A 24603-nucleotide genomic window follows, 5' to 3' on the forward strand; every position below is an offset into this window, starting at 1 on the left:
AGGAAAGCTTATCCTGTGGTTTAAATATTTAGAGTGGAAGTCAGGTAACCTGTTTTGATTTACAGTTCTGGCCCTATTTTAATGCATGATTTTGAGCAAGTGGCTTTAATGTGGAAAGGTTACACCCTACACACCCTACAGGGGTGTTTGACAACTAAATTACTTGCTGTAAAGGTGTCGGAAAATCTTAGGTCGTTTTGGGTTTTTTTACCCACAATTAAGCTTAGAAGATTAGCATAAGATTACTAAACCTGGAAATTTTTGTCTTTAAATTTGTCTGTTTAGGATGATAATGTGTTTTCTCAGGATCTTAGTTGCTGAGGCTTTATCAGGCAAAGTTCCAGGTATAACAACCTCTTTAATTATCCACAGGTCAAGTGCAATGAGCAGCCTAACAGAGTAGAAATCTATGAGAAAACTGTGGAAGTTCTGGAGCCAGAAGTCACAAAACTGATGAATTTTATGTATTTTCAGGTAAAAGGAATGGAAACAAAATTTGTCAGTGGGCTTGTAATTTTATATTTCTGTTTTGTATACTTCATATTGTGTGCTGAGGTACTGAACCTAGTTATTATATGTTAAAATAAACACATCATATTCTCTCACAAAAGGGCAGAATTTTTAATACCTATCTTAAAAACTTGAGTAAATTTCCATTAAGACTTTCAACGTAAAATCAAAAGTAATTGTGTATAGTCCCCACAGCACATGAGGACAGAGATCTGTCACTTTAGGAAGAAAAGAAATATAATGTGTTTCACATGTCTAATAAAAACATCTCAGGACAAAAAGCTGGAGAATGAGGGATCCACAAGTCTGGACAGCAGAGCAGCAGGTGCAACTTTACTGTGGTGATTTATAATTGAGGCAAGCTAACCCAGTTGTTGTCATCTGTCAGCCACCCGAGCTGGAGAATAGCAGTCTGTCTCGCTTTCTCCTCCCTCCTGGCAGATTACCATCTATTTCAAAGGACTGAGGATGTTTCCAGGCATTACTCAGAGATGGAGCAACTAGAGCCTGTGAGACCCAGAGCACACAGGAAGGAGGAGATTGTTGTACTCAGTAAGACTCCCAGTTGGAGTGGACAACAGGAAATGTTACATTTCATTCAGTCTCCTTTCATTCAAACAGATTAGAGCTCTAAAGTCAGAATAGATTCCTTTCTACATTTGAAGTTGCTGTGGTTTTGGTATTTGTAATCTCCATCTGAAATGGCCCTGGTGTGTGCTTGGAAATAAGCCCGCAGATAAACCTGTGCCAGGATGACTTAAGAGAGCTGGCATGTACAGTGTGCTGTGAATTTTTGGTTATTTGTTTGAAGGGAGCATTCCTATAATTTGCCTTTTAATTTATATATACTTCCTTGCCAAAGAGCATGAAATCCCTTTTTTCTGATGGATTCCTAGAATCACAGAATAGTTTGAGCTGGAAAGGGTCTTGAAAACCATATAGTCCAACACCCCCTGCAGAGAAAAAGGTATTTTCTGCTAGATCAGGTTGCTCAGAGCCCCATCTAACCTGGCATTGAATGCTTCCAGGGATGGGGCATCCACAGCTTTTCTGGGCGACCTGTTCCAGTGTCTCACCACCCTCACTATAAAAAATTTCTTCCTTACATCCAATCTAAATTGACCCTTTTTTAGTTTAAAAAACATTACCCCTCGCCCTATTTTTTATTTATACTTTTAATTAATTTATCTGCAAAGAAGAACGTTGGCTCTTGTGTCAGGCAAGCTTGGAGGCAAAAATCATTGGTGGCACTTGTAGCACACATCAGAGGAGGAGCTGAAACACCTATACTCCTGCCTTGCTAGTTTTGCACACTTTAAACATTTTTCTGCTTCACTGGAGCTTTTCGCTGGACCAGCTCTAGGTACACGATGAAACTTTTTCCCTGGAAGTGTCATGGCTTTTACTCTCTGTTTTTCTGTCGTTTCCTCCCGTCAGAGAAATGCAATTGAACGGTTTTGTGGCGAGGTGAGACGTTTGTGCCACGCGGAGAGAAGGAAGGACTTTGTGTCTGAAGCCTATCTGATCACACTGGGCAAATTCATCAACATGTTTGCGGTGTTGGACGAGTTGAAAAACATGAAGTGCAGTGTGAAGAACGACCACTCAGCCTACAAGCGGTAAGTGGCACGGGGCGGCAGGACCCGAGCCTTTGCTGCCAGGATTCAGGCTCCCACGAGATGGCAGCAGTTGCTTTTTTTCGACAGCTTTTTTCTTAAGGGATTGTGTCTTCACGTGTGGGACAAGCTGCCTTGAAGCTAGGGATGGTTTGACTGCAGTTAGGCAGTTGAGTACATCCGTTTTCTTTGTGCTGTTCTTCCAGCAGCAAAAGGTTATTCTGCCTTTAATGCCAAGCTGTCAAATACTTGTGCGTGCTAAATGTAATGCATATGCTTTGTTCAGTAAAGCTTCTGTTTTTAAGTTTGAGAGAAGGCTGGCATTCTGGTCGCTTGTGCTACTCCTATTCTGATCTGTTTCATTCTTGGCATCCATTGTTGACATTTGTAGCTGAGACTTGTTCTTAAGATGTTTTGGCTGTTGAAAATCATTGTGATTGCAGGTATAGCAGGGAAGGGAGGGGGTGAGATACTGTGGCCAAATTTTGTACATGAGCTACCAGATGGTTTCAGGTATCTTCTGTTGAACGCGGTGGTCAGAGCAGCAGGGCAAGATGGCCTTTATGCCAGCTCTAGCATCTGTGGTCTTTAATGCGGAAAACTATTTAGTTAATGACTAGCCAAATTAATCTCTGTTGCTTCTGCTTCTGTGGGATTTAGTTTCTACCTCCACCTGTTGTAGTTGTTGTTGTGCCTGGAGACCTCTTAAACTTATTTGGTTTGCCTTTCTCTTTTTTTGGAGGCGTGTTTCTAGAGGCCAAATGCTTGTTTTCTGGAAGACAGACTTTTCCTGGGTTGTTGAGTGGCTAGGATGTGTAGAGCCACAGCTGCACCCAGTTGAAGGATTTAGCCAATATTTTTTCATTTGTGTTTTATTGGACCTTCTAAGTAGGGGTGTAGTCAGGAATTTGGGATAGTAAATCAGTTTATTTTGGTTAAATTAAGTCCATCTCTCTCTTCTCATCTCTCCTCAAAAAAAAAGGTGAAAAGGTAACCTTTTCACCTTTTTTTTTGAGGAGATAAATTTTCTTACAAACAGTCATAGCCAAGGGAAATACAGTTTTTCTTCTGTTTTTAAAGAGCTGCTCAGTTCCTGCGGAAAATGGCAGATCCTCAGTCCATTCAAGAATCTCAGAACCTTTCCATGTTCCTTGCCAACCACAACAAGATAACACAAGTAAGCATCAATTGTCTTCTTTGCAAAAGTATTAAAATAAGGCTCTTACAGTTTGGTAGTAACTTTTTCCCCAGTCAGTGTAACTAGTTAACTGATATCCTTTTTTTTTTCCTCCAGTCTTTACAGCAGCAGTTGGAGGTGATTGTTGGCTATGAGGAGCTGCTTGCAGATATTGTGAATTTGTGTGTGGACTACTATGAAAACAAAATGTATCTAACACCCAGCGAAAAACATATGCTTTTGAAAGTAGGTTTCTTTTGGGTACAAAATTAAAAAAAAAACAATGTTGGGGCAGGGCACAGGTGTTTGAATTCCAGATTGTTTCTGGTTGGTTTTGTTTTTTTTAAAAGGAACCAGATTAAGCAAATAATTTAAATTACTGCTTTTCCCCATCATTGTCCTTTTGTTGTATTACATGCTAAAATTATTGAAAGCTTTTAATCCATTTTTGTTTTTTGTAAATTGAAGTTGACCCATTTGAATTGCATCCAATTCTATGGAATTGTGTTTCTATGAAGTATAATGACAGCAGAAAGGAACAACTGCATTTCATTTTAGATATGTGGCAAGATTGTTTAAAAAGCTTTTGGAAGTGAGGCTGTGTATCAAGTATTTCAGGGCACAAGTATCTTGAAATTAGGATTATAAAGCTAGCTTAGTTAGCTGGAGTATGTACCTGTAATAAGAAGGTGCTGGGCAGTATGAAATGTGGCTGGTATTATCAGCCACGTGTCTTGCAGTGGAAGAAAAGATATAGAGTAAGAGCTAAAAATTTGCCTCATGACAAATATTTTGAGTCACTTCAGTGTTTAACTTCTGAAGAGCTCTGTTTGTTAGGAGTAAACCTCAAGTCTTCTGAAACCACACATGAACTCTGAAGCATTTACTTTCTATCTACGAGGGTGCTAAGCGTGACTTTTGTAAGTCACTCTGCTTGGCACCTGTAAACACTAAATAGAATCCAAGAACAACCTGAGTTGGAAGGGACCCACAAGGATCATCAAGTCCAACTCCTGTCCCTGCACAGCACCCTCCCCAAGGGTCACACCATGTGCCTGAGTGTGTTGTCCAAATACTTCCTGAGCTCTGTCAGGTTTGGTGCTGTGACCGCTTCCCTGGGGAGCCTGTTCCAGTGCCCAGCCACCCTCTGGGTGGAGAGCCATTTCCTGATAAATTTCTAACCTTATGTTAATTAAATACCTTGGACAAAATGTAATTAGATTTTTAAAATTTTTTTGGATGCTTCTGAGCTCTTGTGGGTATGATTCAGAGAGGCACTGAAAGCCAGAAAAGCAATCAGTCAGAGATGTTAGATCTAAACTTCTGTTACCAAATCAGTTTGCATGTACAGAATTTGAATAAAATGAAAGTGAAAAGCTCTAAAAATAGCCAGTCTCTCGTTTCAGTGAGGTTATTTTTTTAAACTAAACTTTTATACAAAGAAGCAGCATCTTTTAAGGGTAACTGATCAAGCTAATGTTAATGTAAAAACTGCTAATTCAGGTAAAAAAAGAATAGGAAGGCTTAATTTTTTTCTTTTTTCAGGTGATGGGCTTTGGATTATACCTGATGGATGGAAGTGTCAGTAACATCTATAAGTTGGATGCAAAGAAAAGGATAAATTTAGCCAAGATAGACAAATACTTCAAGGTTGGTTAAGATGGGATTTCAAAGTTTCTCTTGCATTTTAAGTATATTTAAATAGGAAAAAAGATCTCTTTGGGTTATAATATGGATGAATAATGGTCTCCTTTCACTATTTTTTGTGTTACTAATTTATCTAATCTGTTTTGTTCCCCATGTACAGCAGTTGCAGGTTGTCCCACTGTTTGGTGACATGCAGATTGAACTTGCAAGATACATTAAGACCAGTGCCCATTATGAGGAAAATAAATCCAGGTAGGAGGGAGAAAGAAACAGAATGGAGTATCTGGGATGGGGAAGATCTGACCCTTGAAGTATATTTTCATACTCACCTGTTAGTCCATGTGTCTGTGGTGATTAATAGGATTTTCACTTCATCATCTTTTTGGTGTGGGTATTTCACTATTAATGTAATTCATGTAATGGATACAACTAAAGAAACAAATGGTTTAAAAACCTTTCTACGCTGCTGAGCTCATTCTTGTATCTGTGACATTCCTTATAACCTGGGTTGGAAGAAATTAATTTTATCTTATGCTAATTTAGCTTTTATTTTTTCCTTTAAATATGAAACCTTCTTTAAAAGAAATGAAGGATTTTACTAAGCAAGGTGAGCACTAGCAGTGCATGGGTGAATAGGCATGTGTACATTGTACATAAAGCAGCACCTTAGCTTGTCTCCACTCCTATTTTTTTTTTTTTTTTTTGGCTAGGTGTGCAGCTCAGCAAAATGGTTGGTAAATGCAGCCAGTTGTTGCATTAACGGATCCATGGTTTTTGGTTATTGCTTTGTTTTAGTGAGCCTTTCTGTGCTCTTCCAAGACATTGCCTCCATGCAGTTACATGAGTTTAGAATGTTGTGCTTTGCATTTTAATTCCTGCAGAAAAAGACCACATAACTTGCATGTAATTGCTAAGAGAGAATCAATGGCAGTGGGCCTACTGAGCTACTAAAAATACAAGGCTACTTAACATGACGTTCTTGGTAGCATGTTTTTTGTGTGCCTCTTCATAACATGTTAATGGTACTTGATAATGTCTTTTTTTATAGCTGGGAGCATATTATACACTCATCAGAGTTCAACAAGAATAAACAAAAAAATATTGGTAGGTGGCTAGGTGTATCTTACAGCCTCTACCTGTACTTCTGCCCTACCTTTTAATCCTTTTTGGTCTTGTTCCTAAGTGCCTTTGAAGACAGATGCTGGTTTGTATTTCATAGCAGCAGCTTTTAAAAAACGAAAAGACAAATGCCCAAAACAGAAAAGAAAAACTTTACAGTTTATTCTTAAGACTTGGAAGAAGTGCTGTTTGACCTCAGAAGGGCAGTTCATCACAAATGGCTTGTACAGGGGTAGAGGTAGAGGTGTGAAGAGGGGAAAAGCCTCAAACAACAGTGAAGGAAAATGTGTAAAAAAAAAAAAGTAATGCATTTTGGATCATTCTTTGCAATATCAGTTGTGTTGTTTATCGTCAAAACTGATTTAGGTGGGGTTTTTTTTGTCTTCTGAACCAGATGGACATGTGCATCTTCCAGCAGCAGTCCCCAGTACAATATATGTGAGCAGATGATCCAAATCAGAGAAGACCACATGCGTTTCATATCTGAACTGGCTCGTTACAGCAACAGCGAGGTGAGCGGGGTTAGAGCTATGTGTGCAAATTGCACGTCACTCATTAGCGGTTAGTGAGTCACTCATTAAATATCTGAAAAGCAGGTACATCTCTGGCTAGCTAAATGATAAAGTTTGGCCACCTGAGTCAATAAAGCTGGCTGCAGGTCTAATCCCCGTTCTCTGAATTATGTTTGCACTATATAAGTTTAACATAATAATGACATATCATACAAACTCTGACATCCTTCTGCCTCTTTCTGTGTATTTCAGATTTATCCTAGAAATTTTGGTATGTCTCATTTAGAATAGGTTGTCTAGTCCTTACTCCAAACAGGTACTTGTAACAGTTTAAGCAAAACTAAGTTAAGAGATTAGTAAAAGAATACAGAAATGCATATGTATACACACATACATATATGTATATAGCATAGAGAGACAACAAATAACTATGTATATCACATATAATTGATATCTCTTGACCAAAATCTGTGAAGTTTCGTAAGTCTCTAGAAGAAAAAGCTGATGTTAGGTGGTAAAGCAGGTATTGGTATATGATCCTGGTTCAGTGCTTCAATCAATATAGAAATTTGGCTGTGGATGCTGAATACAGCATGTTCTGATGTGGATTTTTTTTTTTTTTTTTTTTTTTTTTAAATAATGTCTAGGTGGTGACTGGGTCTGGTCGACAGGAAGCTCAAAAAACAGACGCGGAATATCGGAAGCTCTTTGATCTCTCTCTCCAAGGCCTGCAGCTTCTCTCCCAGTGGAGTGCCCATGTCATGGAAGTGGTATGTAACATGGGAAATAAAACCAGATGAAAGAGAGGTGGCTTGGTGGGGTTAGACAGAATAAAATAGCTTTGCTTTACTGGACTGAAAAATACATGGTGTGTTTTCAAAGGATCACAGAATATTCTGAGTTGTAAGGGACCCAACAAGAATTTTGTTCCCTTAGTTTCCCTCTTCCTTCACTCTTTTTCTCCTTGTGTTCTCTGAGAACATGTGAAGTTCTCAGAGTCTAAGAGTAATGTTGCTGCTCTGAAGATCCAGTAGCTCACACAGTACATTCCACTTGTTCTGTTTAATGGGTAGGCTGTCACCTGTGTTTTAATGTCACCAGATGTTTTAATGTCACTCTTGATACAAACATTTTGTAGACTAAGACGTCATCATTTCCTTTTAAACATTGTTTAAAATTATATTGTTAGAAACATCTGACATGCAGTCACTGTGGAGGTGACAGAACAGCTTCAACTGGCTGTGTTGGACATTACCACTGAGTAAATTGAAGCATGTATGGTTTTAACACACAAAAATAGATGGAAAGGCTCCCATTGGCTTTAAATGAAAGTAAATGCAGGAAAAGGAAAATATGAGAGGAGATGAGGGAGGGGAAATAAAGAACATGCTGAGTTGTTTCTGTATATGCTAATAGTTTATTTTAAAAACAGATGCCAGTGAGAAAAGTGACTGTGCTTTTTTCCAATAAGAAGCTACTTAAGGCAGAAATTGAAGAGGAGGATGCAGGAGTCCTTGTTATGCTGCAGACATTGGACAAAAGCTATGTGCCCTAGCTGAACCAAAATATGTTCTAGGAAGCATTGAAATATGACTTTCTGTATGAAAGAAGCCAGATTTGCTCCCCTTCTGCCTCAGATGTCTCAGGGGGCATGAAATAATTTGCACTATGCAATTCCAGTGCAGTCACAGTGGGCATAGCTGGAGAACCAGTTTTCCCTCTTGTTTGTATTTTTAACTGCCTCTTTTAAAAGCCAGTAGATGAGTCATGCTTTTCCCTGTATTATCCTATTCCTCTTCAAATCCACAGTGTATTTAATGGTGAAAATCTTTTTCTCTTTATCTCTTCTTAAGAGAGATTGCTATATTCCTTGTCTCTGTGGCTCCTAGACTTGCATCTTTTATTTCTGTCATCACAAATTACTGCATCCAGGGTCTCCACAGTGAAAATCTTCCTATTTTATTATATTTCCAAAGGAAGTCTCTCATTCTTAGCTCGGTTTCTATCCTACTCATTCCAGGACAAACTTTCTCTGAGCATCACTGTAGGTTTTTCTTGGCTATTCTCGCTGCTTTTCATTGCCTTTCTAGTTTATATGGATTCCCATAAATACTTCTCATCTAAGTTCAAGTTTGCATTCATCTTCTTCCTGTCCTACTGAGAATTTATTCTGATATGGAGTGCCCTAATTATTTGCCTCTCTCTACCTTCACTGAGTATGCATGAACATAGTTACATGCATCATGTTCTGATAAAAACTTGCAGGGTATGTTTGCTGTGCATCTTAACCCTGTCACTTTAATTCCTTCAAAGAACATCATCTTTGCTTAATCGTTTTCCCAGTGTCTTCCTTGTAGCCCTCAGGTTGCAGGGTGTGATGCTCCCCTTTGCCATAGGTGAATTGGTGCTGTTAATCCATTATAGTAGGCAAATTTATATTGCTCTGTAATCTAACATTTTTGCTAAGGTGGTGTCAACCAGCTCTTACTATGTGCTGAACTCAAACTGTGAAAAAATTGTATTTAAATGTGACTAGGATTTTTCATGTGTTGTACCCTGATGGATATTAGGCCAGCCTGACACTGCTCAGGAGCATTTTGAGCTGTGTTTGCAGTGACTGAAAAGGCAGTATTTAAGAGAAGTGCATGCTGTGCAGATCATATTGTCACAGATAATACAGCTATTTCCACACATTTCAGCCTAGTAAACTTAAAAATCACACCTCCTCACTCCCCAAAAAACCCAAACCAACAACCCAAACCTGGGATTTTGTGGTTTCAGTTTTTTGCTTGTGTTTTGAAATCTAAATGTGAATATTTCATCAAGTAGAAAGCCCCTCTTTTTGTATGTGGGTCTGATGGCTTTTTTTTTTCCTTATGTTCTGAAGTCTTTCTGTGTTTCTCATATTTGAAGCAGAGAAGAAACCTGTTGAGTTTGAGTTGCATTTCTTGGGAATAATACAGAATTGCTAGTTTTCAGGAAAAGATTTTAGGAAAAATATTGTTTGGCATTTCCACCAGATAGTAGTTGAAAATTTACGCAGGGTTTGAGCATAGTACCAAATGCTGTTCTGTGTCTTGTGTTTCTCAGGCATTTTTGTTTCTTTTTGTTCCCCCCCATCTTTTTTTCTCCCCCTCCTGCCTTGTGAACTGCAGTACTCATGGAAGCTGGTTCACCCAACTGACAAATATTCTAATAAAGATTGTCCTGACAACGCAGAAGAGTATGAAAGAGCAACCAGATACAATTATACTAGTGAGGAGAAGTTTGCTTTGGTTGAGGTAAGAGAACTGTTTTTCTATAGGGATTTTCCAGAGATTAATTCTCTACAAAAGAGGATATTCTCTATAAGGATTTTGCATACCCAGTGCAAAAAGATAGCCTGCCCTGTGCTGACTGTGAAACAGCATGTGTTCCTCCATTCAGTATACAGGAGGGGCACAGCAAATCTACCCTTTATCATTTTTAGCTTGATAATTCCTCTTTTCTCATTTTTTGTATATAAAAATGCACTGTTTGTACAAATACAGGAACAGAATAGGAAAAATACATTTGTCTGGGTTTTTTTTTTGTTGTTTGCAGGTGATTGCCATGATCAAAGGTCTTCAGGTGCTGATGGGACGAATGGAAAGTGTTTTCAATCATGCCATCCGTCATACAATTTATGCAGCTCTTCAGGACTTTGCCCAGGTTACGCTTAGGGAGCCATTAAGACAAGCCATTAAAAAGAAGAAAAATGTGATTCAAAGGTAGCATTACTGTTTTCATACTTTTCTATATTTTTCCTCCAGACCTTAGTAAATTAGTTGCAGAATTGCACAGATGTTAAGTTCCACCTTGTTACCCTGGTTTTTCTGAGTTTCTTTATTAGCCTTTTGATTTTCATAAATGGAGTCAGATCTTTTAGTTACTGTAGAATATTAGAGCAGTTTTTCTACCTTTCCCACAGAAGTAATATAAACAAACCCTTTGTTTTTCATTCTTTGTCCTTTGTTTGCATATTTCTAACCTGAAAACAATTGTAACTGACAACTCGTCTGGCCACTGAGGCTGAGGGGTGGAAACCCCAAAAAGCCAATCTTCTGCTAGACCCACAAATGTATAAAAGTAAAAGAATAAACAAAGGGGTCGCTTCTCTCCGCTCTTTCAGCTGGGAGCTGGATCAGAGGAACCTCTGCGAAAATCTCTTGTCTGCGTGTGATTGCTTTGTGTGTCTCGGTGACATCACCTCTCTAAGTCTGTACTCCCAATCTTGTCTGGCATTCGTGGTTAGCTTGGTTGGATATGAATTGGAAGTTGAAGAAGTCTGAAGTTAAAAATGAATGGCTGCCAGCATGGCTGCAGCAGGAGTCCAGGCTGTCCTGAGCCTCTTAGGACTAATTTAGGAAGTCTTGTGTTCCGTGTTGTTTATTTTTATTTTAAGAAAATACAAATACATTAATACTGAAAGGAAGATTGTGTTTTGAAGAAAGGTTTCACCATCCACTTTATGATTCCAGTGTTTCCTTTCCTTGTGTCTCGTGTTTGTCTCACTCTCTCTTGTCTCTGCCTCTCTTAGCATCCTGTCTTATTTCTCAGCTTTTGCTGCTTTTAGCTTATTAGCCTTACATTTTTCTTCCAGTGCTCCATCTGCCCACGCTGATTGGTGACATTTCCTGACCTTAGTTTTTTTTTGTCCCTAATGGTTTGCTTTTAATCTTGACTTGTTTATCATTTGTTTACTCCCGCATTTCATGGCAAAGCTCTTAGAGGTGAAAGTCCTTAGCTAATTAGGCTGTTGCTTAATGCTCTGACTACGACAAAACTATCATCATAAGCGAAAAATAAATAAATTGCTCCACATTATCAGGTTTACAGGGAGAGTTATTCTGTTACAGGCTTTAATGAAATAGAAAAATATTACTTTTATACCTGTTCAGATTTGGGATAAGACATTATCTTGATCATTCAGCATGCCACAGGATATGTCTGACTGTGTTCCTGGCAAGTATCTGAGTTCCAGTTCAGTATTTGGAGCTAAAACTGTGAAGCTGTTTGTATAAATTTCAGCTGAATTCTGGAGTCTGAATTTCTTCTGGAAACAGTTGTTCTGCTTTTTTTTTCATTTCAAGCCACCATTGTCTTTCTTTAATTTGGTTAATAATCTGCTTTGGTTTGATTGAATATTAATTGAATTAATAGTGAAAATGTATTCATATTAGTATGAATTTAGTTTGATTGATCCAGCTCTGGGGTCCTCAAGACAAGAAAGATATGGACCTGTTAGAAAGGATCCAGAGGCTGTGAAGATGATCAGGGGGCTGGAATGCTTGTGAAATGAAGACAGGCTAGGAGAGCTGGGGTAGTTCAGCCTGGAGAAGAGAAGGCTCTGGGAGGCCTTTTCACAGCTTTCCAGTACCTTAGAGGGGCTTATGACAAAGAGGGAGGAGGGCTTTTTATGCAGGCAGATAATGACAGGACAAGGAGCAATGGTTTTACGAAAAGAGGAAGGCAGGTTTAGAATAGGTATTAGGAAGAAATCCTTTATTTGGAGGGTAAAAAAGCACTGTAACAGTTTGCCCAGAGAAGCTGTGGATGCCCCGTCCCTGGAAGTGTTCAAGGCCAGGTTGAATGGGGTCCTGAGCAAGCTGACGTAGTGCAAGGTGTCCCAGCCCTTGGCAGGGAGAAAGTTGGAACTAAATGGTCTTTAAGGGCTCTAGACTTGTGTTTCTGTGTTTCTCATATTTGAAGCATATTTTTCTGATAAACAGCATTGAGTGATTATTTTGTGGATGTGTCATTCTGAAAGACATTGGTGAAATTCTTTGTCCTTGGTTGGAATTGCCCTGAGCTCCTGAATGCTGTTGCAAAGTTTCTGTGCTCATGGAAGAATGCTTAAAAAAAGTGAAGTGTTCTGTCAGGGCACTTGGATGCTCTGCAGTCTGAAGTAGTGGGAACTGTGTTTAGTGTTTTGCAGGCCATAAGGAAGACAGTGTGTGACTGGGAAGCAGGTCATGAGCCATTCAATGACCCAGCTCTAAGGGGAGAGAAGGACCCCAAAAGTGGCTTTGACATCAAAGTCCCAAGACGTGCAGTTGGACCCTCCAGCACTCAGGTATTTTCCTGTCTGGTGGTTGTGATATCTGTCAACAATTATTGCATGAGGTGTTTCCTTTCTGTCCTGAACTATTTTAAAATTGCAGGTTTTATTGCGGTCTTTTTTTAATGCTAAAAATCTACTCTGATTTATATTTGCAAAATTATATGCACTTAACCAAGATCCTCTGCCTGGATTGCTGTAATTTTCTACTCTGAGACGTAATTTTTCCAAGTGTTCAATCTCTTTAATCTGATTTTCTGGGAACAAATATTTTCTCATTGAGCTCCTATTGTTTTTTAAATAATATTTTTGAACTATTTGGGTTATTTCTTGACTGATGCAAGACTGACTTCTATCTCTGATATGGCTGGTGAAATTTTTTTAAATCACTCTATTCAGTAGATGTTTAGTAGTTTTAAAATATATTTAAAATATAAATGAATATCTGTTAAAATGTGGGAAAGTATATGACATCTGACAAAATCCATTGCAGTGTTAAGTAATGAATGATAAAGCTGGTCCCTAGAATCTAATTTGTTTGCTACTGCCACTAAAATGAGATATTTCAAATGTTTTCTATGGTGGTCATCAAAATCCCATACCTAGATGCTTATTCTTGTTACCTCCATATAGTTCTCTTTTTTATTTAATTTGTGGATTTGTTTGAGGACTGTGTAGTCTGATATTCATAGCTCATCTGAGAAAATGAGGTACTGAGCACTTGGGGTGAAAAATTGAAGGCAACTGTGGTTTGTGAAGACAATCTTTTAATACCTAGAATCTGTGGGAAAGAAAGCATGTATGGTTAATAATTTTGGGTAATAAAAAGTTGCTTAATTTGTGATAAGACTGATTTAATGAAGATTTTGTTTTGATAATTGCAGAAAAATTGTTTTGATTTCTTATTTCCTGGGGTGAAAAAAAGGTTAAATATCACCACCAGTTTGCTTCTCCTGTGCTTTAAGGGCTTTGTCTCACCTTTGCAACAGGCTGTTTAGAGTATGTGGTTCTGTCTGCTTTTCCTGCTCTTGGGCTGGCACACTTGTCTGTCTGGGCTGACAGGAAGGCAGGAGGTCAAATATATCCATTTTAGATAGGTTTTCCTCGGTTTCATGCTGTTCTAAAATGGCTGTGTATGAATGGGTGATTCGTGCTACCTGGAAATTTTTTCTAAATTATTTGATAAGCTGATGGCTCTCTGAGCATCGTCTGAAATGAAAAGGAACTTTCCCTTTGCTTGAGGGAGCCCGAGATGGCAGTGATTATTCTGATCAACCTTTCTGTATGCCCTCCTCTGCATGCTTACTGCGCCGCTTTTCGTTTTTAACAAACTAACACGTTTTCTCTGCTTCTCTTTCCCGTTCCTTATTTACCCACGTGTTTTTATTAACGGATTCTCTTCCCCTGCCTGCCCCTGTCTGTTGGTTTTTAGCTCTTCATGGTTCGCACTATGACAGAGTCCTTAAACTCTGCTGAGCTGTTGAAGCAGCTCAAGTCTCTGGGACTGGAAAAGCTATTGCATGTGACACACAAGTTTCTGAGGCAATCCTACATCTATCCGCCTCTTTTAAACTTTGGTGGTAAGACATTACTTATTACTTTTATTTTTTGTGGTGATGCGAACTGTTCCACTGCAAATGGTCTGCTGCTGAGTGTCAGTGGAGGTCCCCTTGGCGTGGGTAGGCATTTGTGCTGGTGTGTAGGCTCGTGTTGCATCTGTTCTCTTGCCTCAAAGGCTTTTATCCACACAGTGCCAGTTTTCAGTTTGAAGTGGAGCAGTCGCTTTCTGATAGTAATTCTTAGTGTTGCTCAACTAATGTACCGTGTGTATTTTCCTTTTTTCCCCTCCCCTTTCCACCGTAATTGTTTCCTTTAATGATACAGCTTTACATGGTGAGAACTATGTTAGAGTCCCTCATTGCTGACAAAAGTGGTTCCAAGAAAACCTTGAGAAGTAGCCTTGAGGGGCCCACCATATTGGACATAGAAAAATTCCATCGCGAGTCTTTCTTCTACACTCATTTGATAAATTTCAGTGGTAAGATATGTAGATGATCAGTGTCCAGCTTAGCATGTCCTAACACCTCTAACACGACCTGGAAAATGTTTCCGATTGCCTAAGTCAGCTTAACCTTGGGTTTATTTATCAAAAGCCTTGGTCTGTCCAAACTTTTTCTGAGATGGTGCTTAGTATTGTGGTGGGATTTTTATTTTGACTCGTTATACGTTTGTTTCCAATGCGTCAAATTTCATATTGTTACCTCCCTTTTCTATTTTCTTCATGTATGTACTTCTATAAACAATAAGCCTATACACATTGAAATTTCTTAAAGGAAGTAGCTTTTGTGTTTTGGAAGATTTTTTTGTTTGTTTTAAGTACGGAGGAAACAAATTCTCTGTTGTGGTAAATTTGATGTCATTTCACTACTCTTACTATTCAGTTAATTGTAATCGGAAACATACTGTCCTAAAGAATTCACCTACTGACATTGAGTGTACCTAGTCTTTGTCATCACCATGCTGTGTTGTCTTTCATTTTTGTTTTGCTGCTGGTCTCCTTTACCCCTGGAGAAGGGAGAGTCTGTTAATATCAGTCATAGTGCTACTGGGGAACAGCGCCGCAAAAGGTCTTCAGGAGGTCTTACTGTCAAAAGTTCATTCGTGTTTTAGTTCACAAAGTGAACTTTAGTTCGGGACAAGAAGGAGTGTACCAAGTGTTTTCTGGAGAGGTGGGAGGCACACCTCTGGGCCCTTGACAGCATCCTTAGAAACTTGTTGTTTTAATCCTTGCTTCATGTGTCTGTCATGTCCTGCCCATCTAATTAACAGGAATGTGTGGAGCAATTCAGTCCTCCGTAGGGAGGTACGGTACTGGTAGTTCCAGAGCAGTTTTGCCTCCTTCACTTGCTGCTTCCCAAATTCAGTGTAGGATTTTCTCAGCCCCCAGCTGAGAAATTAAACTAGAAATCCCTTTTTACTGGTATACACAGTTTTTATATTTAACTAGTCTTGTCCATTTCCACTCATTTTTTTCCTATAAGAAAACATCACTTTGGGGACCAGTGAGGAGTTCAGAACTCTTATGGAAAGTCACAGGCTTTACATTTTGAATTTGCTTTAGATTATTTGGCCAACATACAGCTCTAGCGACTTGCACTTGCTTTGTTTTGTTTTGCATTGCATCGTCAGAATCACAGTTGTATTGTACCTGATGTATTTCTGTAAGAAGTGTAATTCTCCCTTATTTATTCTGAAAGAAACCCTACAGCAATGCTGTGATCTGTCCCAGCTGTGGTTCAGGGAATTCTTCTTAGAGCTGACCATGGGCAGAAGAATCCAGTTTCCCATTGAGATGTCCATGCCTTGGATTTTGACAGATCATATTTTGGAGACAAAAGAGGCATCAATGATGGAGTAAGACCCACTTGTGCTCTTCCACTGAATGATTATTCTTAATGAATGCCATTCCTTATAATGTTGCTGATTTAATTGGTTTTAACAAGTAGTCATTGAGAAGGTATTTCTTGAACCAACAAATATTTTCTTAAAATATTTGGGAAAAACGTGATCCTTTTTATATAATCTAAAAAAGATCCTGTTTTCACAAACCATTTGTGGATTACGATATTGACTGGCTTACATCATCTTGACCTCACTATCCTAAAGAATCATGACTTTTATACATGTGTAACTCTCGTGTTTTATTCTTTTTCTTGCAGGTATGTTCTGTATTCTTTGGACCTTTATAATGACAGTGCTCATTATGCACTTACCAAATTTAAGAAGCAGTTCCTCTATGATGAAATTGAGGCAGAGGTAAAGTAACTTTACCTACTGGACAAAAATAATCTGTACCTGAATGTGAAAATCATGCTAAAAGGCGAGGCCTTTGTAAGAGATTCAGAACTGTTGGAGATAACAGAAAAACTGAGAAGTCCGACCAGAAGATGAGTAGCTGGTTGGGTGATGTGTTGTGAGGAAACCTGTAGACCTGTGCAAAAATGCCTCACATTAATGCTGAAAATTGTAGACCTGTACAAATATCCCTCATCATCATCATCATCATGTTGCAAATTGAATAACAATAATGCTGAAAATTGAATGACATCTTCTCTTGAACTGGGAAATTTGGATCTATTAACTTTCTTGACTATCTTTGATAAACAGTGGGATGTCTTAGATAAGGTCCTTTTTAAGTATCTCTAAACATATGATATTTTTCTCCCCAAGGTAAACCTGTGTTTTGACCAATTTGTCTACAAGCTGGCAGACCAAATATTTGCCTACTACAAGGCAATGGCTGGCAGGTAGCTATTCCTTCCACCATGAGAGCTTTTCTTCACACTTTTCTGCTCTGCTTTGCTGTTTAGTATACCTTAAACATTTTTTTCCTTTCTTCATAGCCTGCTTCTGGACAAACGGCTGCGTTCAGAGTGCAAGAACCAGGGAGCAACCATTCAGCTGCTGCAGTCCAACCGCTACGAGACACTGCTGAAGCAGAGACACGTTCAAGTGAGTTAACTCCTACCATGTTGTCTTTGAGTTGCTTGGCAACTTTCCAGTGGTCTTGATTTATTAGGGAGACAAAACTCATTTTGCGCTTCTTGTTCTGTCATCTCGGTAGCATAACCGAATGTCTGAGATCTGCTTTTTTGTCACGTGAGGGTGTAAATTAAGAAAAAAAACCCTTGAAAGATCGTGTCTTAATGCAAATGTCTGTTGCGGTTAAGAGAGCATGAGCCAAATAGGAATGCCATGGGTGGTGGTTTTGTCTTCATGGTAATGTCTTTCACCAGTGTTCAGTTGTCGGCACAACATTGTGGAAGCATAAAATGCTGATATAAGTACTTAAATGGAGATGCAAGGTGTACTTTTACTTCTTTTTGTGAGAGTTGGGATGCAAATTGTAGTACCGCATTTGCTCATGAATTGATAAATTTTGTCCATCTGCTTTGTTTCAGTGTGTTTGGGATGCAAGTTCACAAAGTGAGAGTCTGTTAATCTGTGGAATCTCACAGTCCTTGTGCAGTTTGTCTTGTAACCTTTGTCAGTTCGAAGCCTCACAGCCTGTTTCCCTTTAGCTCCTTGGCAGGTCCATAGACCTGAACCGACTGATCACTCAGCGCATTTCGGCAGCCATGTACAGGTCGATGGAGCTGGCCATCGGCCGCTTTGAGAGCGAGGATCTGACTTCCATTGTGGTGAGTGTTGGCTTGCCGTTTTGCCAGGTCCCTGACACAGCAGTTGAGGTAAAACAACCTCAAACCTACTGCGGCTGAGGGCCTTGGAAGTAAAATGTAGAGAAGGCACGCGCTTGGAGCTGTGAGAAAACAAGGAAAGCAATCACCTCGTGATTTAAATTTTTGTAAGCGCCCACTTCTGCCCATGCTTATAGATAAATTGCAGATCAAAAGCACCAGCCTTGTGCTTGGTAGAATCAAAATTTGTTTATTTACTCAGGCAGCTTGGTTTTGTAGCATGACAAAAATAGTTTTTTTGTGGAGGAATGAAATCTGACTTGTGCCTGTGGAAGAAGAGCATCTGTGCAATATTGAGGTGTCCTCTTGAGTTAGTTTCCTGATTAAAATGCTAAAAACCAAATTTTATTTCAAGACAGCGTGAATTTGACAAGTAAACGTGCAGTCAGCAAGAAAAATAGGCACGTTCAGTTCTGCTGGAAAAATAAATTAAAAGTTGTACAAAAGACTTTCCTGTTGCTCTTTCTGTAATAAGATTTTTACCAGTGACATTTTGTCATGCAATTAACTATCTTGGTTTAATTTAGAGCTTTACTGAAGAGAAATCAGATACTGAGGCCATAGAGCCTCTTGATTTCTGAATTCTTGGATTTATAACTTTGAATTATTGAAATGTAGGTGTTCTTTTTTACGTGCAGTACACTCTTAGTGGCTGAGTGAACAAGAAAGCGTCAGTGATGTGTTCCTTAGATCACAGGTTCTCATTCTTTGAGTGAGAAAGTGACAGAACTAAGGCTTGTCCCTTTACCATGCTCCTAATTTTTTTTCTGGTTGTTTTTGTTTGGGTTTTTTTTGTTTGTTTGTTTTATGCAAAATATTTTCTGTTGAAAACTGGTTGGTTTCCTCAGCAAGAAACTGATCCTAATAGATTAAGAAATCTGTAATTTCTGCTGTTTTTCAAGCTAAATAAATTAAATTAAGGTACTTAAAGACTGAGATTTTTTCCCCTCAAACTGGACTTAATTCTGTAATAATCATAGTGTTTTTTTCCTTGAACTAACTTGCTCACAGATTTAAAACTCCTTTGAGGTATTGAGCACTTACATCAGAAAATGGTCTATGGGAATGTAGTAGTAGTTTGATATGCAGCTAGAAAAAGCATTGGATATTTCTTCACTAGGCCATTGCACAATAATCTTTAAAAGTAATGCTTGGATTTTCTGGAAGTAGAGGTTGTGTTCTTTGTGTTTGGTGTTTTTAGTGTCTGATGTCAGATATGGAGTTTACTTTATTTTAAGGAAAATGCCAGAACAGATAGTAGGAATTTCTTGTCAAGAGGAGAAACATTATGAAATGCAGTACTCATATATAGTCATGTAGGCTGCAACTAGTGATTTTGTGGTTACCTTCAGAACATTTGTAAATGTTTGATCTGGTCTTTCATTGCATCTTTGTACATCCTTCACTGGAGTAGACCATGAGAAGGATTTGTGGTAAATGTGATGTCATTCCTAACATTACCTCTACAATAGTTAGTTCACCAGTTACTCTACTGAGCAGAGATTACTTTGTGAATGCTTGTAAAGTAGAAAATGCAGAAAGGTGCTTTTGGCCTTTGTCTGACCCCATTTAAATGTTGGAGTTTTAAGTTTTGCTCAGTGGAGGAAGTGTTGGTACAGATTTGTGTTTGAGACCATTCTGCGTCTGAATACGCTTAAAGTCTCAGAAGGTTTAAGAAACAATCCCAAGGGCACTGATTTCTCTCCAGCCCTTATTGTTAAAGTAGGAGCCTGGGAGAGAGTCAATTGTTCACTTTGACTTCTTTTTAGTCTTCTCTCTCGTCAAGGTTATTTATGTACTTTGCTCAGTTTCTCCACTTTATTAAATGCATCATTCTCTTTCTTTCCCCTTGTTTTTTGTAGGAGCTGGATGGCTTGATAGAGATAAACAAAATGACTCACAAGCTTCTGAGTAGATATATGACCTTGGACAGCTTTGATGCCATGTTCAGAGAAGCCAACCACAACGTTTCGGCCCCTTATGGCAGAATCACTCTTCACGTCTTTTGGGAACTCAATTATGATTTCCTTCCAAACTACTGCTACAATGGATCTACTAACAGGTTAGCAAGGCAGCTGTTTTATTTGCAGCTTTTTATTTATTCTACTACCCTTCTGCAACTTCCTTCCTAGCAAGTGCTGACAAGTTAATCTCCATTCATTTAGTGTTTTCCACTTCTAAGGCTTTACATGAAATGAAGCAGCATGAGTCATTCTGCCAAGTACTGTTAAATGTATGAAAGCCTGTTATTTGTCCACAATAGAAGGCAAATGGAGCCACATCACCCAAATTCTGACATTTCGATGACGTAGTTACTTTATGCTGAAAAACAGTGTGTCAAAACCCTGCTAAGTGCCTGTCAGGAAGGTATTTTAAAACAGGATCTTCACGTGTGAGATGACGGAAGTACAATTATGTTCCTGATTCTGTGCTAATGTGAATAAAAGGATTGTTTCCTGGAGAAAGGAAGTGTTCAGTATTGACTGCCAACTGCAATTGCAGCCTTTAAGGAGAGTGAGTAATGGAAATAGAAAGAGGAAGGTAGGCTCTAAGGTTTGAGTGAGGGGGAAGCACATTGTTGAAGAATTTTGGATATTTATGTTTCCTGCTCGTGTGCTGTTTTTAGGATTTGTGTTACTTTTAGTCTTTACTCAGGTTTTGGTTAAAGCCCCGTGAAGTGACAGTAAAGTGATAGTGAATATTGAGCTGTAGGAAGAGGAAGAAGCCTGTTCTCATCTTTCACTGTCTCCTTGGAGAGCTTTCCTTGTCTGACATGTTCTGTGATGGTTATGTTGTATTTTAGATCCAAGATTCTGTCTGCAAAGGAAAAAAAAAAAAAGAGTGGTTTTTTTGTGGTTAGGTTTTACCCTAGAAACTTCTGTTACAGGAATCTGTTTGCACAGGAGAGTCAAATGTATTTTTGAGGGAGCTGCTCATGGTTAATGTATCTGGAGATCAATATTGGAATATTCAGTGTGCTGCATTAAGAATCATATAAAAATCTCGATGAAATACTGCTCTTCCACTTGTCAGCTTTATTGAAAGACATTCAGTAGCTCCTGTACAGTTTAGTCTATGTTCATCCTGGCTACAAGGGCTGACGTGCTGCAGACCACAGTGCTTGGGAAGTGAGTATGAGGTGCCAAAGGACATTAGCAGTGTCCTGTAGCACTGTTGCTTGTCTGTTTTTAAAATCTGTACACGAGAATTGCGTTAGGCTTAGCTTGTTGGGTAATTAATTCAGAATAAGTAATTTAAGAGATGTAAAAGGGAGACAGATCTTAGGCAGTATGTGTACCATGTGTCTGATTTCATCACAGAAGTGCTTTGGTTCCAGCCAAAAGCAGCAGTGGGGAAAGAATTAATGTATGTATTGCACATGCTATACAATGCCCTTTGATATTTTTGGTGAGAGAGAGAACAGGAATTTTTTAGCCTTTTTATAGTCCTTAAGCATGTTCATTGCTGCCTTGCTGTTAGCATGAACGTTAAATTAATGTGCTCTCTCTGCATGGAGTGTACAGGTTATTGAGTGCAAACACAGGAGTACACAGTGAGGAGCTGTGTGAGAGCTGCTGGTGTAATGCTTGACTCTTGATAGGTACTGTTCTGCATGAAGGCTAGGTGGAAACAAGGGAAGAAAAGTAGCAATTAAAGGCTGGAAGAAAGAGAAGTAATCATGATGAAAAGCAGAGAGGTTACTTGGTTGTGTGTGGGGCTGGAGGCAGAGTTCCCAGAAAATGTGACATACCTATGGCTTGTCTTCTTTTAATCTGACAGCTTTGTATAAGGGTTCTTCTTTAAAAGTTAGTGTTTTGGTCAGATTAACTTGTTTCCAGTACCTTTTGAAGGTCTTTTCCCAAGAATGCTTGAATATGATAATTTCATATATCTGTAAAAGAGTTCAACTATTTGGAAACCCTGCAGGTTTAGTTTAAAAGCTAAAGGTCTTTATGCAGAAATTCTGAAACACATTGCATGCTTAATTATTTGGGACTTAGGAATTTTTTTTATATCTGATAATGTACTGTGATTAAACAGCGAGGCTGCTATTAAAAGATTTAGCAATTTAATAATTGGAGTTGCCATTTAGTCTGAAATTTAGAATGCTGGCCAGCTGCACAGACTCAGGGACAACAGTTTGCAGAGAAGGAATGGGGAGGTAAGTGAGGGGACCTTTGCAGATGAGCCTTAGCGATGAAATCCAAGGATATTTTTAATCCACCTGTTGATCATCATGAAAGAAAGAAAATAAACCTTTGGACAGTGCACAAGCATATAAACTGCAGGTGAGGTCAGAGTTGTCTCTAGTCCAGTGTCCTGATGCTGTCAGCAGCCATGAAGGGGCTGAATATGAAAACAAGGGAGGTTTGAGGTGTTATTTCTCCCAGGAAGCATGCCAGCCTCTAGCAATGAATAGATGTTTCTGTAAAACAAAAACGGTGGGATGTTAGTGCATTTGTGGCCCTTTACAGGGGTATTTATTTTTCCCCGTTTTTGTCCTGTCCCTTTTATAAAGCTATGTGAGGCTTTGGCATTCATTATGTGCTCCTGTGAGGAGTCTGCAGTGAAGCTTGTGCTGCATCTCTTTTAGATGCTCTCAAGCTATTATCCACCAGTTCTTTTACTGAAAGTGGCCATAAACAGGTGTTTCCCACTTGTCTTTTCTGTGCTGCCTGGGATTGTTTTTCAAGAGCCCTCTCTCACGTTGGCCCTCAGCTGCATGTCTTTTCAAGCCAAGTCTTTCCAGCCGGGAATATTTGTCATGCTTAGGCCTGCACCTGAACTTTTTCTTTGTGAAGTTAGGTTATCTAGATTCAAATGACTCAAATACAACTTCCACATTTTTATTCTTTGTTCCTTTTCCATTGTCTGTAGTGTCTCTTTTTCTGCCTTATTTTCTTTACTATTTCTAAGCTGGTCTTTTCCTTCCTTGACAGCTTGTTTTGTATTAACAAAGGAGGAGCAAGTGCGAGACAGCCTTACATTTATTTGAATTGGAGATTTTCTGTGCTTTCTTGACACAAATGATACTAGCTTTTGGAGACAGTGATCAAACTAGCAGCTCCATCTCCTTTAACACATTACCCAAATCTGTGTTCTCTAGTATAAATTCATGTGTATAGCAGTCTTCCAAATGCAGTATGACACGTTTCTTTCTTCCAAGGATACAGATTTGTCACAGAAGGAAAAAAAAGACCAGCATTTTATTTTTCACTTTTCCTGACTGCCTCTCCTGCTTCCTTTCGTGAGCTTGCTCTCATACTGCTTTTGAGACTGGTTTTCACAAGAGAGCAGCTGTGTCTTCTGGTGTTGCATGTACTCTGACAGTCATTGTTCAGAAAAATTTTCAGCCCTTGCAGATAGTGCTGGAGCAAAGCTGAAAAGCAGCAGTGAAAACCATCTAGTTTCTGCTACAAAGAGCCAAATGGTGCAGGGATATAGGCTCATGCAAAGTAGGGGTGACTGTAGTCAACTACCTTTCCCCTCCTAGAAAAACAAGCAACCAAGCAACCAAAGTCTTTCAGCCAAAAGGAGAAGTGACAGCAGTGTATTGGCACATCTGTTACTCTCTCATGCTCTATTTTCCTTGCTGTTTCCTCTGTTCTCTCCATCTTGGCGTCTGTGTTTAAGAAGGGTGAGTCAGATCTAGTGTTCACTGAGGGGAGTTGTAGGGCTCCCATTAGTTCTGCTAGACAAGACAAAGTAATTTGGAAATGCTGGAAGCAGAAAGCGTTCATACCAATTAGACAGGGAGATGCAGAGGAACACTTTCAGTAGGAGCAGGGAGGGAAGACTGTCATGTCTTATTGCTTCTAAGAGGAAGCTCAGAATGTTTATGGATGAGGTTTGTCTGACCTGGTGCCTGCAAGGCAGCAGGCTCATTGACCAAAGCGGTCTCTTTCAGTTGTCTCCTTAAATAGATTATAGTAATTAAAATCACAGAATCATTTAGATTAGTTTGCAAAGTGCACACTATAAACTCCTTCCTGGTAGGTATCACAGAAAAACTAATATTAAATTATTTGATCCCTAAAATACTTACTTTGGGGGCTCATGTTGTCCTCCAGCAATTCACTTGCAAAGCTTTGGTAAGCCAGAAGGCTTTTCATCTGCTTAATCTACTTTGACGGCTTACAACCTGTTCTGATTAAAATGGATGAATTACTGGGGGATCATCAACACTGATTAAAAATGAAACTGATTATCTTGGAGTATGCTGAAACCTGTATCCAATCAGTATCCAGGGGAAAGTAGAAGTTTGCTTAGCTTTAACTTCGATATTCAATGAGCTTCAGTCATTCAAAGAGATGTTCCTCTTTCTTGGAGGAGGAGCAGGAGGAAGCCAACCAGCAGAATGTCAGAAAGAAAGCACACGTGCACACACATGCACAGACACTGAAAAAGTTTGAAGAGCAGTAGATGATGCTGAGCTGTAAGATTTTCATATAGCCCTTAGTTTTTAGGGAAGAAATTTCTAATACGTACCTGAATGGCATGTTGAGATTAGTCACGTACCTTCTAGGATGATGCACTCTTGAGGCTGCAGGCTGCTGTAGCCTCAATCTTAGACATTGCCTCTCTGTAACTTAACAAGTGACTGTTACCTTTTGCCCCTATTTCCTTACTCTTTTACTTTCTCTCTTGGCCTCTTTCACGCAAGAAAGTATAAGCAAGTGTGTTT

General features: G+C 39.1%; 1 protein-coding gene across 3 annotated transcripts in view; it reads left to right on the top strand.

The window, feature by feature from the left end:
• CYFIP1 (cytoplasmic FMR1 interacting protein 1) overlaps positions 1 to 24603 on the top strand; it is a 74748-nt gene that overhangs the window by 20330 nt on the left and 29815 nt on the right. Inside the window, exons 5-22 of one of the 3 annotated variants that reach the window (XM_040056731.2) lie at positions 373 to 474; positions 1948 to 2129; positions 3207 to 3303; positions 3421 to 3549; positions 4849 to 4953; positions 5111 to 5202; positions 6464 to 6581; positions 7229 to 7351; positions 9737 to 9862; positions 10164 to 10330; positions 12528 to 12675; positions 14545 to 14698; positions 15918 to 16074; positions 16380 to 16476; positions 16891 to 16967; positions 17064 to 17172; positions 17742 to 17861; positions 19781 to 19980. In XM_040056731.2, coding sequence (XP_039912665.1) covers positions 373 to 474; positions 1948 to 2129; positions 3207 to 3303; positions 3421 to 3549; positions 4849 to 4953; positions 5111 to 5202; positions 6464 to 6581; positions 7229 to 7351; positions 9737 to 9862; positions 10164 to 10330; positions 12528 to 12675; positions 14545 to 14698; positions 15918 to 16074; positions 16380 to 16476; positions 16891 to 16967; positions 17064 to 17172; positions 17742 to 17861; positions 19781 to 19980 — 2303 coding nt within the window. Of the gene's footprint in view, positions 1 to 372; positions 475 to 1947; positions 2130 to 3206; positions 3304 to 3420; positions 3550 to 4848; positions 4954 to 5110; positions 5203 to 6463; positions 6582 to 7228; positions 7352 to 9736; positions 9863 to 10163; positions 10331 to 12527; positions 12676 to 14092; positions 14241 to 14544; positions 14699 to 15917; positions 16075 to 16379; positions 16477 to 16890; positions 16968 to 17063; positions 17173 to 17741; positions 17862 to 19780; positions 19981 to 24603 lie in introns of those variants that run through there. The other 2 variants (XM_040056733.2, XM_040056734.2) reach the window with 2 other exon arrangements.

This window comes from Hirundo rustica, chromosome 2 (assembly GCF_015227805.2).
Source record: "Hirundo rustica isolate bHirRus1 chromosome 2, bHirRus1.pri.v3, whole genome shotgun sequence".
Classification (NCBI taxonomy): Eukaryota; Metazoa; Chordata; class Aves; order Passeriformes; family Hirundinidae; genus Hirundo; species Hirundo rustica.